General features: G+C 40.8%; 1 protein-coding gene across 1 annotated transcript in view; it reads right to left on the reverse strand.

Annotated features, from left to right (window-relative positions):
• Positions 1-8,550: 8,550 nt before the first annotated feature.
• Positions 8,551-17,776, reverse strand: part of LOC112148535 (zinc finger SWIM domain-containing protein 6) — a 45,293-nt gene continuing 36,067 nt past the window's right edge. The window contains exons 11-14 of the mRNA XM_024275724.2: positions 12,302-12,459; positions 11,873-12,036; positions 9,958-10,039; positions 8,551-9,868 (exon numbers count right to left, since the gene is read on the reverse strand). Of these exons, the coding sequence (XP_024131492.1) occupies positions 9,003-9,868; positions 9,958-10,039; positions 11,873-12,036; positions 12,302-12,459 (1,270 nt within the window). The 3' untranslated portion in view covers positions 8,551-9,002. The remainder of the gene's footprint in view (positions 9,869-9,957; positions 10,040-11,872; positions 12,037-12,301; positions 12,460-17,776) is intronic.

Consider the following 17,776-nt stretch of genomic DNA (forward strand, 5'->3'; position numbering starts at 1 on the left):
CACTGGCTTGAATGGATTTCTTGTGTGCATGAATAGCTCAGTGAGAAGAGGAGGGGGGCGAAGAAAGTCTATGTTTCCTCTCCATGGGTTCAAATTGATATTCATAGGGGCTCTCCACACCGAGAGCACAAATGTCAGTGAAAACGGCCTTGATATATGCTCTCATTCTCCCCTCTTCCTGTCGCTCCATCCTTCTTTTTTCTGCTTCTCTTCCTCTTTCTTTTGTTCCCTTTCGTCAGAGGCACGCTGCCTGCTGCTGCCGGATACAAACAAAAAAAAAGAAAAAAACAAGCAGACAAATGACAGAGTGAGTGGTGCTTTAAGTTGTTACTCATTTAAGCTTTTAATCAACTAGCGCTGGAATGTGAAGACTGCCTTCTGCTGAAAAGCATTCCCACCTTGACTTTGTTGTGGCGGCATCCACTCCCCAGACCCTCAAAGAGTCTAAACTGCCAGACTGTGTGGAATCCAGCACTCATCAAAGCACTTTCTATGTGTTTCATGTCTATAAAAAATATTTGAATATAAAAAAATATTAATCAAGTGCATTTATTTTCTCAAATTCCCAACTTTGCTTTGATATAAAACATTTGAATAGGTTTCTGGTTAGCAGGTGAGCTAAAAAGTGCACTTAAAGTTAGGTGCTTCTCCAGGTGTTTGAATCTCTTTCTGTAACTGTTAAAAAACGTGAGGTTCGTTTGGTGAACTGACCTTTGTTTAGAACTGCTAACCTTTCTGGGTCTCCTTTACGAATAAACCAACTTCTCATCGGAACACACCAACATTTTGGACTTAAAAAAAGCTTTATTATAAGGTAAATTGTCGATCTTTTAGACATATTTGAAAGATACATTGTCTCACAAATGCACAAGTGTGTATTCACACACATATTTCTGTTGCTCATACCTCTGCTGAAAAACATTCCTACCTTGACTTTGTTGTGGCAACATCCTCTCCTCAAACCCTTCAAAACATCTTACTGCCAGACTGTGTTGGAATCCAACTCTCATTTTCTAGCAAGCATTTTCTATGTGTTCTATGACTATAGTTTGGGAAAAAAAGTCAACTAAGTGTTGTTAATTTTTTCCTCAGTTTCCTAACTTTTATACTGATCTAAAATATTTGAACAAGTGGATCAAAAGTAGCATTGAGTCCACAACTGCAAGTGTATGAACCTCTATGTATTTATTAAAGACCCACTCAGATTAAAATCATGTTTTTCGTAACTTTAACATGTTCTTGTAGTGATGGAGGACATACCGTAATTTCGAGACTATTAGTCGCTCTGGAGTATATGTCACAGGAGCCAAAAAATTCATAATGAGAAAGAAAAAAACTCATAAGATGTCCGTATGAAGGAGGGATAATCTCCCAGGATGGACAGGAGATGTACCAGGAATCGCCATCCCTCCCGCTCCCCTTGAAGGGAATGGGAAACAGGGACAACACATGAATCACACTGCACCAAAATCCAAATTGTTCAGCATCAGGAGCACATAAAAAATTACTGTTGGAAGAAGCTTGTTGCTATAGCCCAAAAGTTTGAATCAGTAGGCCACAAGCTCAGTGCTCTGCTCCATTCCAATTAATCCACTTGTAAACAACAATATTCATTTAAGTCTGTTTTTCTCATCTGGCATCTGGCCCAAACTATACAGCTGGAGAACTCAAATAATGCTTGCCATTTTTGTGTTACTGGTGATGTTAGGTTGGGGGTGTGAGAGGCTGTAAGCTAGCAGGAGAGTGTAAACAACTCGGTGACAAATTTCTATTTAATTTCAATTTATATTATTTTTTTAAACTTTGGCTAAAAACAGCATTGATTTAAAAAAAACCCAGGTGGAATAGCATTTAAAAAGGATCAAAAGGATCAGAGTGGGATTTTAATTTCTCTCTTTGCAGCCACTGCGTGATAAAGTTGTGTTACTCTGACTGAGAAGAACAATTTAAATTAAATTAAACTGCTTTTTTAAAGTTAAACAGCAAACAAGCGACAGGTAGCGCTCTCCCACAATAACAAGAAGGCGTTTTCTAAAACGAAATAATTGTAAGCGTGCCTCCTTGAGACTGACACGCACACAGCAAACACCAGATGAGGCCCATGCAGTGTAGCTACATTTTCCAGGGCACTGATCCCTGAATATGCTACTGGTTCCAATGACATTTGGCTGACTTGTCGCACATAGCTTAGTATATTCCAGTAGCTTATAATAATTACCGATATTGGAACCAATAAAACATTTGTGGGCCAGACGTTGCGAAAGAGTAAAACTAAATGGCATGTGTAACTTTTTTAAAGATTTTTATGTGCCTCGGAGGCTCGTTCATCTCTGCATGAAAATGGTGAGAATGTCAGAAGATGTAAAAAAGATGGCACTACAGTGTGTGCTCAGGCTGTAAGTTATGGCCTTAACTTTCTCACTCTGTCAGGCGCTTTAACCGTCTGTCCTGGAGGACACATTAACTTGGTATCCTTAAATAAAGTCCTTTAAATAAAGCTGGGGGAGTTAAATAATGAGAAAGCTGCTCCCACTGTCCTTTCTGTTTTTAAATGAACCTCTGCCTTTCTTATTAATGTCCCCTTATCGCTCATCACGGCCACTGACCTGCTGCTGTAACCCCTTCCCACTCAACCACACGAGTTGCTCCAGCAAGTGGTCGGCACAGAAGTAATTGAGGGCAATTTTCAAATTAAAATTTAAACCCCTCGTCCATCTTCATGTGATGTGTTGGGGAGGAGGAGAGGGATTTTGGGGGCTGATGACTTGATCAGGTTTTGTGAGGCAGGCAGGTACTCCGGCTGGGAGAGGTGGGATGATGAACGAGAGGCATTAATCTCCGTGACAGAGAGAGAAGAGTTAGCAGTGGCGATAGCAGCGCTAACGGCTTTAATTAGCATTTAATCAGACGCCTCAGGGCCGATGGAGGGGGAGAGAGGAGATCAAACTCCATCGGCCTTCTGTAAGATGAGGAGTACAGGAAGACAGTCCCTAAGGTGGCCAGGCTGAAGCTGCAGGCAGCGCTGAAGAACACTTAACTGTGATCCTTTTTGTACTCCTGCAATGATAGCAAGCTCAGTGCACCATGAAGGCCCTGGACCTTTTGTAAAGAGCAATAATGTGGAAAGAACACAGACCGCAATCTAGATCCTACATGCTCATGCTGTGAACTTTTCTTGGATAGTCTGGAATTAGTGAGAAGAGCGCCGACAGCAAGAGAGATTAGGAAAAACCTTTGGGTAATGAAGCTTATTTGAATTCACTAATATTCTGTTTTTTCTGCAAGTCTGTCAAATATAAGATAAATCAGTTTTAGAAAGGGATACAGATCCTGCTGGAAAGCTTTCATACTGTACATGTTAACAGATAAAAACAAAACAAATGTAAAATTTTGCAGAAAATGTTAATAGCATTAATGAGTTCAGTAAATAAAACATAAAGAACAGATTTTATTAAGTAAGGTCATCTTAACATTTTGAGTTGAAAGGTTCTTGGGTGATCTTCAGCTCTGTATCACACTTCTAACTTGTTTACTATGATAATCTAAAGTTCAGACTGGGCGTTGAACGGTAGTGCAGCGGTTGGCACTTTCCCCTTATAGTGAGAAGGTCCTGGTTTGAATCTCAGCTAGAACCTATGAACTTTGCATGCTCTCCTCGTATACGCGTGGGTTTTTTCTGAACATTCTGACTTCCAGTTCAAAAATATTATAACAATTGCTCCAGGTGTGCACCTAAGTGTGAATGTGTGGCCTTGCAACAGACTGGCGACCTGTTCAGGTGTACCCCACCTTTGCCCAAAAGTAGCTGGGATTCAGGGGGTTCTGAAAAGCCTTGTTTTCTCTGAGCTGTCTGGTACAGTATGGAGTAATACGGTACGTTCCAGTTAATTCTGGCGAGTGTTTCCACTCTGTTAAGCCTCGCTTCCACTGTGCGGTTTGTTTCCATGGCGCATGCGTGGTGTAGACTGTTAGCGTGTCATTGTAGTGGGACGACTAGAAAAGCAACAACAATGGAGGTCATCCTGCAGCTCGTCTTTTTCTTGCTTTACTTTCTGTACATCATGTATAACATGAATTTTATGTTGTTTGAAAGAAGATTATGGCGGCGGCTAAGAAAAATACCCCCGTAAAGAGGGAAATGGAAGCGCTAGCTTAGTGCTATATTGATGCTTTCCAATGTCGTCATCACTTTCTGACAATCAACGGGTGGCTAAAGCCCCAACCGTGCTGTTCCAATTTTCTATGAACACCAGGGCCCTCAAGAGCTAGGATTTGGTAGTGTTTAATGGGTCCACTTCACAATGGAAACACTCAAAGTACCGCGCCAGACTGTACCGTTCCGCTGAGTGGAAACAAGGCTAAAATGGATGGAAGTTTAGACTGGATTCATTCAATTTCATCCAATTTGCTCAAACGCTGATGCTGATCAGTTGTCTTAGAAATACCCAATTTTACTAATTCGCTTCTTTACAAAACATTCGTCAACTCTCTGGCCCAAATCTTGTTTTAAACTGTTAATCATTTTTTCTTCTGCTAACTTTATCACTTTATCATTTTTAGTATTACTTTATTTCATTTGTAAAATATCAGCTTGCAAATAACCATGCAGTAATGGCGACTACCTGTTGAAATATTACTTTTTCTGCAAAACTGACATCTGCATTCAGAAAGCAGTTGGAAGAAAGATTTACAAGAAAAAAGGTGAAAAAGACAATTGGTTCATTAAAAAATACCGTCCAACAATCTGAGTGTAGCACAGCAGAACCAAAGGAATGGCTCAGGGTTACTCAGACCATCCTAAACTACGGGCATTATTTAAAAAAAGAAAGCAACTAAGGAGATATTGAATTTTTAGGGTTTTTGAGATTAGATGGAGCTCATCCATTTAAGATTTTTATGTTTCTAAAAAACATAAAAATTGAAGAGACGATAAAACTGAAAAAAATTATATATATGTTTTTACATGCTCAAGCAACAATTTGTTTGCTGCCTGAACAAAATGATTTAATTCACGTTTTCAGAACCCTACTAAACTATATCTGTTTGAACAAATTAAATTTCAATGGACAACAAATGAAATGACATTTCTTCAAAATAACATCTGCATTTAAAATAGTTTATACCATTCCTACCAGTGAATAAAACTTTGTGGTAATGAGAAATGAGGCTGCGATGCCTTTGCCTGAATAAAAGTTGAATGCAAGATACCAACACTATTGATTGGCTGCCATCACCTGGCAACAGAAGTGCAGCAGCACGTCTGATACCCAGAAATATCCTGGTTTAACTAAGAAAAATGTGCTTTTTATGAGTGAAAAAAGTGCTATAAAGGGTCCACAGGTACAGAAAAAATGGCCTTGCTCTATTCTGAAGTTGTGCTGCAGAGTGTGTGCCTGTGAGAGGCAGAGAGAAAGAAAGAAAGAAAAGTGATGAAGAGTGCTCCAGATAGCAGTTTTGATGGTGATGGTGAGGAAGAGGGCTTTTGGCATGAAAGAGGCCAGTGTGTGATCATAATGTCATTATAAGTATACAGTAAGACAGACTGGAGGAGGCTGCAGCACCGTGCTGCACCCAAGGGACGTCATTACCAACTGAAACTGAGCAGGGACCTGAGTACAGGTCAGACACACAGGAAGTGGGCTAATGCACACACACATCTGAGCGAGTGTGTGCCGGCAGGCACGCACACACACAAGCAGACATCCATCACATAAGAAATGGACAGTCCCGTCTTGCATCTGACAGGGGAGTCATGCTTTTTCTGCTAAACCTGACGAATTCTACAATATCTAAGTGGACACCTCTGTAGACAAATGTACCTCATTAACGGAGCCCCACAGATGGACAACACGCACACACACACTGGTGCGGACTGAGAGCTCGTGCTGCGCTAAGTTGCAGTGTGTATACCGGTGTAGCCGTCTGCGCTTCATTACTGTTCACACACAGACAGTTGCAGTGTTTTTGTGTCAATGTTTAATGAGGGGCTGGGAGTCTGGGGACCTTACTGCTGTCAGGAGCTCCTGTAGTCTGGAGCTACCACCTGTTCCCATTCGCTCCCTAAAGGCTCCAACACACACACACACTCGTAGGAAATCACACACAGGCATGCAAACAAGAAGCACACACACCAAAAAAAAAAACATGTCTGCACACACACTTGACAAAGTGCATACACTGATTTAGTCATCCTGTGGCACCACTGTCAGGGCTGGATCCATGTAAACAACTTATTGTGGCTGGCTGAGCCTGGCAGACTGACAGAAGCTACAAAGGCCGTGGGGATGTCAATTGATACATTTCAGATTTCCTGTCAGCTCGCCTCAGATGACAGCGTGAAAGCTGCTGCCAGTGGGACCGATCCCCCCACCATCACCACCGCCGCCGCCGCCACTGCCTTACTCTGACACCGCTTCGTGATGGAGATCTGAGGCGGCCCCGGCCGATAGGCTCTTCCTCGATACACCCCCCCCCCTCCTCACGTGCCGTAATAGCCACTGACAGGACAGCCGGCGAGCGGGGAGCACTTTCAAAGGACGCCCGTGTACATTTCAAAAAACTAACTTTTATTAAAACAAAAAGAACAAAACAAAAACGTCAATTATTGACTCATTAACAAGATTATAAAACAGTGATTTAGTTACATAAATAAATTGATATCGGTGTATCAAATCTTAATTTCATAAGCAAGTATACATGGGTCATCGTAATAAATAAAAGAGAGCAGAAGATTTCCTACACAAACAGAAGAATAAAAATAAAAACAGCTAGAAAGACTCAGAGGAAATTGTTTCTGAAGACGAGAGACACTGGACAACGTATCTGTTCCACCAAGCACACATGAGGAATTGCTTTCGTTAAAGCATGAGTTACACAGCCATTCTCTTACTAATTAAGGACACTAAAGCTGGGACCAAGGTTGTTTGTCTCTCACCCTTAAAAACGCGTTTGGTTGTTAGATAGATCTTCTGTTTGGTTACTTTAAAGCGTTAAGACAAGGCAAGAGAAAAGGCTGCTTTTATCTTCAATCAACACAAGATAGAAAAGTTGCACAGGAAATGAAAAAAAAGGAAGAAAATAAGGTGGAAAAAGGCAAGAGGGAGCATCGCAGAGGAGACACTGGAAGTAAAGCATTTGTAGAAGCATTGAACCTGAACTTCATGATCAGGGTTGTTGAATCCTGCTTGTGACTAATAGTGACACCTTATTTGTATAGATCTGGACACAAAATGCTCTTTTTTTTTTTTTTAACCAGGTGTCCATCCAGTATGAAGCGTGTTTTCTCAATATAGGATCTCACAGGAAAACCAGGCTACAACAGCTTGCATGCGTTAAAAAATGCTAGTAAAAAAACGTGTTTTTTCTTCTAACCTTTATCGACTCAATGAAGCTGAGAACTACTGAGACTAAAACCTGCATTTCTGACTGGATCCAGCGTCTGAGGGGTGAAAGCCTCGTGCGTCCAAAAACAAAGAGGCCAGTCTTGTCCTTTTGATATGTTCTGTTTGCAACAAAAAGAAAGGGAAGACAGAGGAGAGGAAAAGAGCCAGAGAGGGAGAGAAAGAGTAAATTACAGCGGCTTCAAGTATTTCACATTACATAGAATACTCTGTATAAATTAGTTAACATATACTTTCAGATCCTCCATATTCAGACATATACTATGGCATATATACAGAGTACAATTAACGCTTGCTCGTGTTTGTGTCACGTTTGAAGTCTTTCTTGTGTCGACAGTTTGTTTTCCGCCTTTTGTTTTCCTGCGTAGAGAAATCCCTGAGAACGTTCTAGTAACTGGAGGTTCCACACAATGAACTATAACAGTAGAAAGTCAAATTTCCATGATTCACATGCACAGAGGGGGAAGCGACACTGGCCCTAGTCTGGAAAATACCATGCAAATGGCGGCTGTTGGGGGGGGGAGAGAGGGAGGTGGGGACCGAATTTGGGCGAGCGCGGAAACGCTTCTTATCAACATTAGTCTCGGCAGCGAATCCCCTTTTCAATTAACACTGTCAGGCTATCATGGACGATAAATATCACGATAGCACAACTGGGAGCAGGTTCAATGCCGTATCATGAGGTAGTCATCTCCCTCTGGGTAATGTGTTTTAACAGGAAAACTCAAGGATAGCAGTCAAATGTTGGCAGTTAAAAACCACAGCGGTGCTACGGAACTTTAATGAAGCAATAATACTCATTATCTTTGTCTAATGTGTCATCACTGCGCACTGTCCTCTGTCTGGAACAGGTTCTCATTATGGAGGAGGCTTAGATCACAATAACAAGAGTTAGCTAAGAGCATGGTGTGGTGGGGATAATGCCTGGAGCCCAGAGAAAGCTAATGGCTGCTCAAGTGCTGCTTGCTAGTATGAAGAAATGCTGATGGCGGCTTTCTGTTAGTGGGAACCCAAGCTGAGCCGAGCCGAGCTAAGCTGTGCAGTGCCGCCCAGAGCCCACCAGCGAGGGTCTGGACATGAGGAGGCGCTCTGTGTGGTTTAAAGCCTTAGTTTCTCTTTGAGGACGTTTGTTTTTTCTTCTTGGTTGTCGTTTTTTTTTTTTTTTTTTTTTTTTACACGAGCTTTATTGTACAAGGGCTTCAGCCGCTCGACAACATCTAACTCAAATAGACACGGAAAAAAAGGGAAGAAAAGATGCTAAAAAATAAAAAAAAGCCTTTTCACTTTTCGTCTCGCACACATGTAGAGAAACACACAACATTCACAATGTGACAAATTTCCTCTCTTCTGAAAAATAAAAACACGTCTGTACACGGAGTAGGAATAATATTAATAATAATAATAGTAATACTGTTTATAACAGTAACAACAGCAAGAACAATAATACCGCAGGTGGCTCTGTTGATTTTTTTTCTTCCTTTCTGTTTTTGCTTCATTCTACAAGTCACATCCCTCTTTTTACTCGTCTATTAGTCCAAAGGAAGTTCAAAAGGCAGAATCAAGTAAATAGAAAAGTCCTAAAGTGAGAGTGGAGCCTTGCTCTCAGCCGAACCTCTCCCTCACGAGCATCATTAGTTTCTTTTTGCCCTTATAGATCTGTTTCAGGTTGTCTATGAACTGGGTGAACTGGATGTGTCCGTCGTGAGCCATCATAAACGTCTCCCGGGCCTTCCCCAGGAACTCTATGAACTCGCTGTAGTGCCGCGGGCTGATGTGCGTGAGCCGCGAGTGCGTGGTGTTGATGTAAGCCCCGATGGTGGCGTCCAGCAGCTGCCTGAGCGGCGCCTTGTCCAGTGACATCAACTTCCCAGAGTTCCTGCGACTGTGCAGAGCCGACACCATGCCGGGCGTGGTCAGCGTGCACCGCCGCAAAATGTCTGAGAGCACTGTGGCGCACTTCACGCTCTTGACCACTAGGGGAATGACAGCGGCCAGCTCGTTCTTGCCCAGCGAGTGGCTGAGCGCACAGGCCCACAGTACGTCATTGATGGCTGGGTGCGTGTCCTGGTTGTAACTCAGGTTCAGATGAGCCATAGCTAATGTGGCCAGCTTATACGCTCGCATCGGGTATCCGCGGTGCTCCATGTAGCGTGCAATAGTGAACAGCTGCGTGTAGCTCATTCCTGTGGCGGCTGCATCCAGTACAATCTGGTAGGCTGTCTCGAAGGCAATGTGGTCCTTTTCACAGAGTGTAAGAGCAGAGAGGGCGCAGTTCTGGGGGTCCTTCATGGCACACTGCAGGGCCAGCGTGCGCGCCGATGAGGCCAGGTTCTCCTGCTGGTGGCAGTCCAGGTGGAGGCGGACGATGGTGCTGTTGGACATGACGGTGGTGGCCACGATACTGGTGGCTTCCGTGGGAGTGAAGAGGGTGAACCAGTTTTGCATGATGCTGTCCAGTGCGTACACCCCTGCAGGACAAAAACCACGCAGAGAAAAGAGAAATGAGTAGAAACAACAAGAACACAGACTGGTTTGATCTTGCAGAAAAGTGACTTACCAACTTCAGTGGCACATGTGACTAACCAGCGCACCATCTCTCTTCTCCTCCAGTTCAGTGTGGACAGAGTTATTCTCATCACCTGAGGAGGGAAGACAGTGATGGGGGAAAGACACTGATTATTACAAGAATACAAAACATGATCTTTTTCAAAAAATATACCAGAAATGATTAAAAAGGTTATTGTGCATCAGTGTCCCAAAAATGGTGCCAGCGTCCTGCCTTAAGCAAGGCTCACATTGGACTTGGAATTACGCATTTGTATATGTGCTTTGTTTTAAACTCTCACATTTATTCATCACTACACAGGTTTTAAGTCTCTTTTTTAGACTCTACATCCAAAAGCACTGCCACTGAAATAACTTTGACCAGTCTGAGACTCGTACTTGGTAGTGACTTACGGAAAGCATCCTTTTCCAAACCCGGAAGTGCCAACCGTTTGAAGAGAAATCCACTATTGCGGTTTGTGCCCATGTACTAGTTATGGTTAAGCTTAGTGTTGGGAATAGGTTATTATGTAAATATTGCAGTTAAATTGTGAGGATGTTTTTCAGCTGTGTCGGTTCTTTTGTGGGCGGCTATCGCTCAAGAACCTTTTAAACATTTCTGTTTTACACCCTAAAGCAGGGCTGCCCACTCCTGGTCCTCGAGAGCTACCACCCTGCCTGTTTTCCAGATGTCCAATCCCTGCTAGTACTGCCTCACTTTTAGAATAAACTACAGTAAATATACTTCTAGAACCATTAAAAAAAACTTTTTTCAAAGGGTCTTTCCTGACTATGATTAGTTTTTCTAAAATAGTTTTATGTAACATCTAAAAACTGATTACAAATAAAAAAATAAGTATTCCTAATTTAATAAATCTAATTGTTTTTAGTAGAGGAAACGTATCCTCATCCTTTATAAAGTTTTGCAGTAAAAACATGCAAATTTCTGTTAGTATTAATGCAACTTTTTTGTTCAGTAACACAGAAGTTGAACTAAAATGTTTTTTTTTTGTTTTTATAAAACAAATAATAACAAATAAACTATTAGTTTATGGTTTCATGGTAGCCAATCAGAGCCATGTCTTTGTTTTTTTTTTATACAGATGTTACACAGAAACACCAAACACGTGGATGAAGCTGCAGAAATGGCGAGTCTGGAGCAGAAAGCTGAAAAGTTGCTGATTTCTACGTGGATGTATAAGCACGAGTTTCAGGCTACAGTTACTGCAAGAACATTTCACATTATTTAACTGTTATCCATCGAAAATGTACAGATGAATACTAGACCATTTGTCTGAAATTGCAATGTGATTTATTTAACTTAGAATACAAACCACATGCAACTCAGGTCGTTTACCTTTGCAGCTCTGTCAGGTTGTTAAGAGTTTGATTAATTTGGTAATAGAGTTAAACACAATTAATAATCAGCCACCGTTTACCTCAATTAAAAAGATCATACTTGAGGTGCAGGATAAACTTTTTGATGTTTGTTGTACAATGAATATCCAAGATTATACATCCATATAAAAATATATAAACATATACTAAAATATGTAAACTATTAATAATGTCAACTGATTTGTAAAAACTGTAAAGAATAATCTCCATTTTGGCACGCTTTTGTTACTATAATGCAAAGAGTTACTTTTCCTGCAAACTATTTATCTTACCAGTAATTAAGAATAATTTAGTTAATAAGTAGCGAGTAGCTATAACGAATTACTTTTAAAAGAACATGAGAATGGAACAGGCGATATAGAGATGTCAAAGCAATTTATTTTTTAAATCTTTGCTAGGTCTTGTCAAAAGATTGGCTACAATAAAGACAAAAAAAGAGAGAAAACAAGATAGATAGGATTGTTTTTTTTTCTCGATGAAAACCTTTTAGTATGAAAAATTACAGACACTTTGAGCAGCCATGAACTTACCTGCAGTCCCAGCTCCAGAGAAACTTTGAGAAGAGTGATGTCAGGAAGGCTATCCATTAGAGTGGCGATCTTGAACGCATCTTGTGCCAGTTTGAAAATATGAGACGAGGAGTGAATGTTTTTCTGGATGGACTCCAGGACCGTCTCCAGCTTGCGACTATCACCTATAACGGATACAAGCAGGAATAGTTCAGACACCCAACTCTGACCCCTTTTTTTGTTTTCTACTGTGGACCAGAAAAGTACGAAGTCAGAAACCAATTGTGCAAGTTGTACAATGTGATTTTCTGGATTTTTTTTCTCATTTTGTTTCCTCGTAGTTGAGGTTTACCTCTCGTTTTTTTGAAGTGGGAGAACTTGCACAATTGGTGGCTGACTAGATATTTTCTTGCCCCCTTTTTTAATGTGCATTTGCAAACAGTCGTGCACCTTTGGCGGCAGTGAGCATGGTGGAGGCCAGCTCACACTGTTGAGACTCTATGTGGCTGAGGGTGAACCAGCGCGGGTAGCGGTTGGGGACTACAGACACAATGTGGTGCGGTCGGGAGAGATCACCAGACGAGGCCGTGGACTCCAACACGGGCAACCTGGAATCAAACAAAAAGCAAAAATGAAGGCCGAACTTTTCAAATATTTCAAATTAAAAGCATGAGAAAGGGCGGCAACAGAGTTTCACAAATCATCAGAATCAGAGTAAGTAGCAGACGGAAAAGAATACCATACAGACAGAAAAAGTCCTCATTATGAAAGTGACTTCAAAATGAAAATGACTTCAGCCATCATCGAGGGATTAGAGTTACCCTATCCCTGCAATTTACTTTCAACCTAGCAATTCATCATGGAGAAACTGAGGTGTAATTAGTATTTTCTTCACTCTAATTGGTTGTAATGAAGTCGGCACTGTGCAACACCTGCTTGTGGATGGAGGGGCTTCACGAGTTTCTGTGTCTCATTATAATAAAACTAAGCGGGCCAAGTTCTTCACAAGCATCAAGAGCACAACCCGGTTACCACTGTGGCCTGCTCATCTCCTATTCTGCTTCACTTTTCTTCCCTCTGCTCCCACCTCACTTTCAAAGGTCTTCTTTCCTTCAGAAGACAGCACAACCTGGCCTTCTCTCAGCCAATCACAAAGCTAATTGAGTCCATGGGGAAATTAGGGAATTCACCTTCCAGCCCTGTAAGGCTGGACACACATCAAACAAATACCAACACACATCAAGTGAGGAGAGCCAGAGCTCACGCGCACGGCCGCACGCATGCACGCACGCACCAGCGATCCGATAAGACACACACGCACCTGCCCTTTTTGAAAACACATCAAAGCCGCACAGTAAAAAGCAATGTGATGCTAAATGCCAGTTTCAATTTCAGAGTCGAATTCATGTGATGCCGCTGCCACGTGAGTGAAGCCATGCACAAAAACAGCCTCATCCTCGCTCGGCTTTGCACATGAAGGCACCAACGGGGCTCGGCTCTCAAGGGTGGGGAGAAGGTGAGAAGGGAAAAAAAAAGCCGCAGCCGAGACACAGGAAAGTGTGAACACTGACACTCGCTGTAAAATGAAGATGCTTGGAAGTCCTCGCGACAATAAGCTTCATTCCACACACAACTGAAGAGCTGCTAAAAGCTTCTTCCACTCTGGGGCCTTCTGAAAAGATTCCTGGGGTGCAGAAAATAAATAGAAAAAGATGGAGGCCTCATCAACATTCCTGTCTTTGTTTGGTTTTCACCAGAGAGGCAGAGGCCTCCGTTGAACTGGAGCTGGAGAGGGTCGCACTGCTGAAAAGTGGCCACCTTAAAATGCAGGACGGAAAACTGGACCATCATCCCTCCACAGGGAAGACAAAAACACAAAATGTAGCCTCAATTTTCAAGTTAACTTTTTCTATTAATAAAAAATGAATATGAATTTAATGCAAAGGAGGAAGAAAAATTGAGCTTTGAAGAGACAATCAATTCCTGCGTGTGTCAAATGAGGTCAGGCTCTGATGTCAAATGGCTCCTGCAGCACTTCAGCATCACATCACACCTGAGGGAGACATCGCAACACCACCAGAGAAATGCAAGGGTGACAGAGTGGCGGCAGTCTGCAGAAAACAGAGTCCAGACAAAAATTTAAAAAACGCTCATTTTACCGCAGAGGGATGAACAATACCTTCACAAACAAATGAGGGGATGAGAAAAAGCAGTCCGAAAGGTTTTTGTCTAAATCCTGAGGCCCTTTTAGGTTTCTGGTCTGCATCACCATGACTACTGACCTCCTTACCCCCCACTCCTTTCCCCGACTCACTGTAAACACCCTTCACTTTTCACAATTCATCAAGCACACATCTATCAGGTCGGAGACACGTCCGGTGGAGGGCCTCACTTCTTTACACAAACTCCTTCAGGGTGAAATCTTCAAGATGGGTCAAGGCATTCATGAGCGGAGAGAGAGAACGCGTCTCAGTGATCAATTTTTAGAAGCTGCGTGTGTGGGAGTGCGGACAAAAGTGTCTGACAAACCGGAATTTTGTAAATACAACCTTAATTGTTTTTTTTTAGTTTATTTACACTGCAGTGGTGTATTTTTCTTTTACACATTTTTTATGCCTTAAATCAGTGATGCCAAACTCTATCACACAAGAGGCCAAAATCCAAAACACACCTTTAGGTCGTGGGCTGAAAAGGATAAATATTTATCGAACACTCTAAAACTACATTTTTAAAACTTTAAAACTGTAACTTTTTATCATAATTATGAACTAGATATATAGCATTACCTGCAATAATGCTAGTGTGAATGCTGAGAGATGCTGATTGCCATCTAAAATACTAGCTAAATGCCAAATTAGCCTAAAAAAAACTAATAATAAAAGAAAAACTTAGCCAAACAGCTAGCATGTTGCTGAAAAAAAAACTAAACTTTAAAACGGTCCAAAACCCGGAAAAAAGACTAAATTAGCCAAAACAACCAGCATGTACCCAAAATATTATTTAAACTACAAAACAACATAAAAAACGTAAAAAAAATCCATAAATTAGCCAAAATAGCTAGCGTGTAAATATTTGCTTAACTCCAAAACAGCCTAAAATCTTTTAAAAAAAAGCATAAATTAGCCAAAAAAGCTAGCCTGTAGCTGAAATATTAGACTCCAAAATAGCCAAAAAATCTTAGTAAATGCCAAAATAGGTAAAAAAAAATATATCAGAATGCCAATTTTTAAAACTTACATTTTTTAACATAATCGTGAATATTAAAAAAACTGAAATATTATTCCAGAATAAATCTATTTAAACCTGAAATAACTTTTAATATTTTACTCTCCATAAAAATATATTTTGTCAAAATTATACCAGTTAGAAATGAGAGCAAGATAACATCGGGCCATTAATAACAATAAAATAAAATGATCTGGAGAGCCGATAGAATCACCCAGAGGGCCGGATTCGGCCACCGGGTCTTTACTTTGAAACATATACCTTAAACTATGATTCAGATTTATGTCTTTAGTTCAATAAAATATTTTTTTGCAAAGCACTGCAGTGCGGTTCTACAATTAAATCCTTATAAATCGATAATGTCTTACTTTGAAAGTCAAAAATATTTTCCTCAGGAAAGCGAAGAGTGGAAAATTGTACTAAGACATCAAATACCTTTGAATGTCACAGCTACATTCTCTGACCTTGCTCATCCTTCGCCAGGATTTGATGATGCATATTCAAATTTTATTGGAACATGCGGAGAATTAAAGGTTACAGATTACAGCGAGGATCTAAAAATTGTCAACTGCTGGAGATTTGCATCTTTATAAAACCTCACCGGGTAGCAGGTAGCTGAGATTTGTCCCTTAGGCTTCAGAAAAGTTGAGACCGCGACTGTTCGTTGAAGAAAAGGTGCAATAAAGAGCACTTTTTAAAAATTTTCCTTGAGCTGGGAAAGTCTGGGATATCCACAAACTAGTCAGTAGCGCTCACATGACATATGCTGCTCTCACAAACACCAATTAACCTCATTCAAAGTGTGCAGAAACACACTTTCTAGCTGTTTTTTGGGCTGCCTTTGTGTGCGGATGAGAAACTTGTTTAAGAGCGGCTGCGAAAAGAAGGAATTAAAAAAAAAAGAAGAGAAAAAAAGTGTTTGTGTGTAACACGTACTTTCCATCTCCCCTTTTATCAATGATAGTGCTGTAATAGGCCCATTAAAAAAATCCTGGTTACTTTACCTCCCCCCTTTAGATTTAACTGCCTGCCATCCCGTGGGAGCAAGAAGGTATATGCTATCACATTATACTACGCTACATTACACACATTCATTTTGTGCTGAGTAGACACCCCCGGTTCCCAGGAGCGCCCATAAGTGGCCATATTATTCTAAATCTCTAGTTTCACACCAGAGAAGTGAGAATGGAGGGGGTGAAGGGAAGTGGCAAGGACAGTGGGGTGGGGGGGTGACTCAGGGAAACCTGGTTTGGGACTTTTAAACACACCGCAGCTGAATGTGCTGAACCTGAAAGCCACGCTGACAGAAACGAGCCGTCTCGTTTTAGTTTTGTAAGCATTTTGTTATTTCCTGTTGCCTGCCATCCTGGCAACTGCAGGAAGGTATGAGAGATGTGTTTGCTGCCCTTTTTTCCTCCTTCTTTTTTTTGGTTTGTTTTCGCCAGTTCTGCAGCACAGGAACTCACAGGCTCAGCTTGATAACAACACAACAACCATCCTCTCCCCTCTTGTGTCTCCTTTCTGGTCTTTTCACACACACACATGTATGTGTATGTGTCTACCATTCCTCCTCATTACAGCTGTGCTAATTACACCCTCATTAATGTAATTAATATTCACTGAACCAGCTCCCACAAGTCAAAACATCAAAACACGGCAGAGCAGACTGATTAACACACATATGCACGTGCGTGTCGTCCACTGATGGATCCACCGCAGGAGCTTAATATAAAGATCACACGGACGGCATGTAAGCTCACAAGGCCTCCTCAGCACAAATATTTATTGTAGTGTTGGATGATCATTCAAGAAGTCCTAAAAACTTTAGCTTTTTGTCTTTTAGGAATTTTGAATGGGAGGATTTCACCAAAAATGCATCAATACTTCAGGCTTGGTCACATGCACTCTAAAGCTTTGAAAAATGGTAATGATTGAACAAATAAGAAATTATTTATTTAAGTTTTGTCATTTCTGTTTAGATTTTTAACATATCAAGCATCTATGCAAAAAAGTTTAATCTACTGTCAGAAATTCAGTAGAAATGTTCTTTAAATGTGTATTTTTAATTTAAAGTTAGTCAAATGAAAGTCTAAAAGTTTTTCTTATTTTGGTAAATTACACTAAAGTGGCAAAACATTTTAGCAAATGTGGTTTTAAATGATTGAACATGATTTAGTTTCAATAAAAAGCTCAGGTCATTCTAATTGTTTTGAGGTTTTTTTTAATACACTGATTCTGCCTAAAATGTTTACTTTTAAGATTAAAAAGAAAAAAGCACACCAAAATCCTAAAGATAAAAAACATCATGTTTGACTGTCTTGTGTTTTTAATTTAACTAAAGCTGCTGAAGCAGTAGGACTTTTTTTGACACAGAGTGGGTTTTATTTTGAAAGGAACTAGTGTGTACTGCTATCAAAAGTGAAATAAGTTACAACTGTTACATATAGAAACATACAGACACAGTTGTAATCCATTTATTGTAATATTTAAAGACTATTTTTTTAAATAAATGCTTAGTTGCCAAAAAAGCTTAAATAATGTGCATTTTTAAACGATAAAATGAGACTTTGTGGCTCTCGTTGGGTTCTGGTCTGTAAGAAACTGGACCAAAGGTTTATTTTAGCATTAAAGGCCTGCATTACAGTGACATGCTAGCGACTAGACCACGCATGCACCATGAAAAAAAATTTCCCATATTTC

The sequence above is a fragment of the Oryzias melastigma genome, linkage group LG9 (genome assembly GCF_002922805.2).
Source record: "Oryzias melastigma strain HK-1 linkage group LG9, ASM292280v2, whole genome shotgun sequence".
In the NCBI taxonomy this organism is placed as follows: Eukaryota; Metazoa; Chordata; class Actinopteri; order Beloniformes; family Adrianichthyidae; genus Oryzias; species Oryzias melastigma.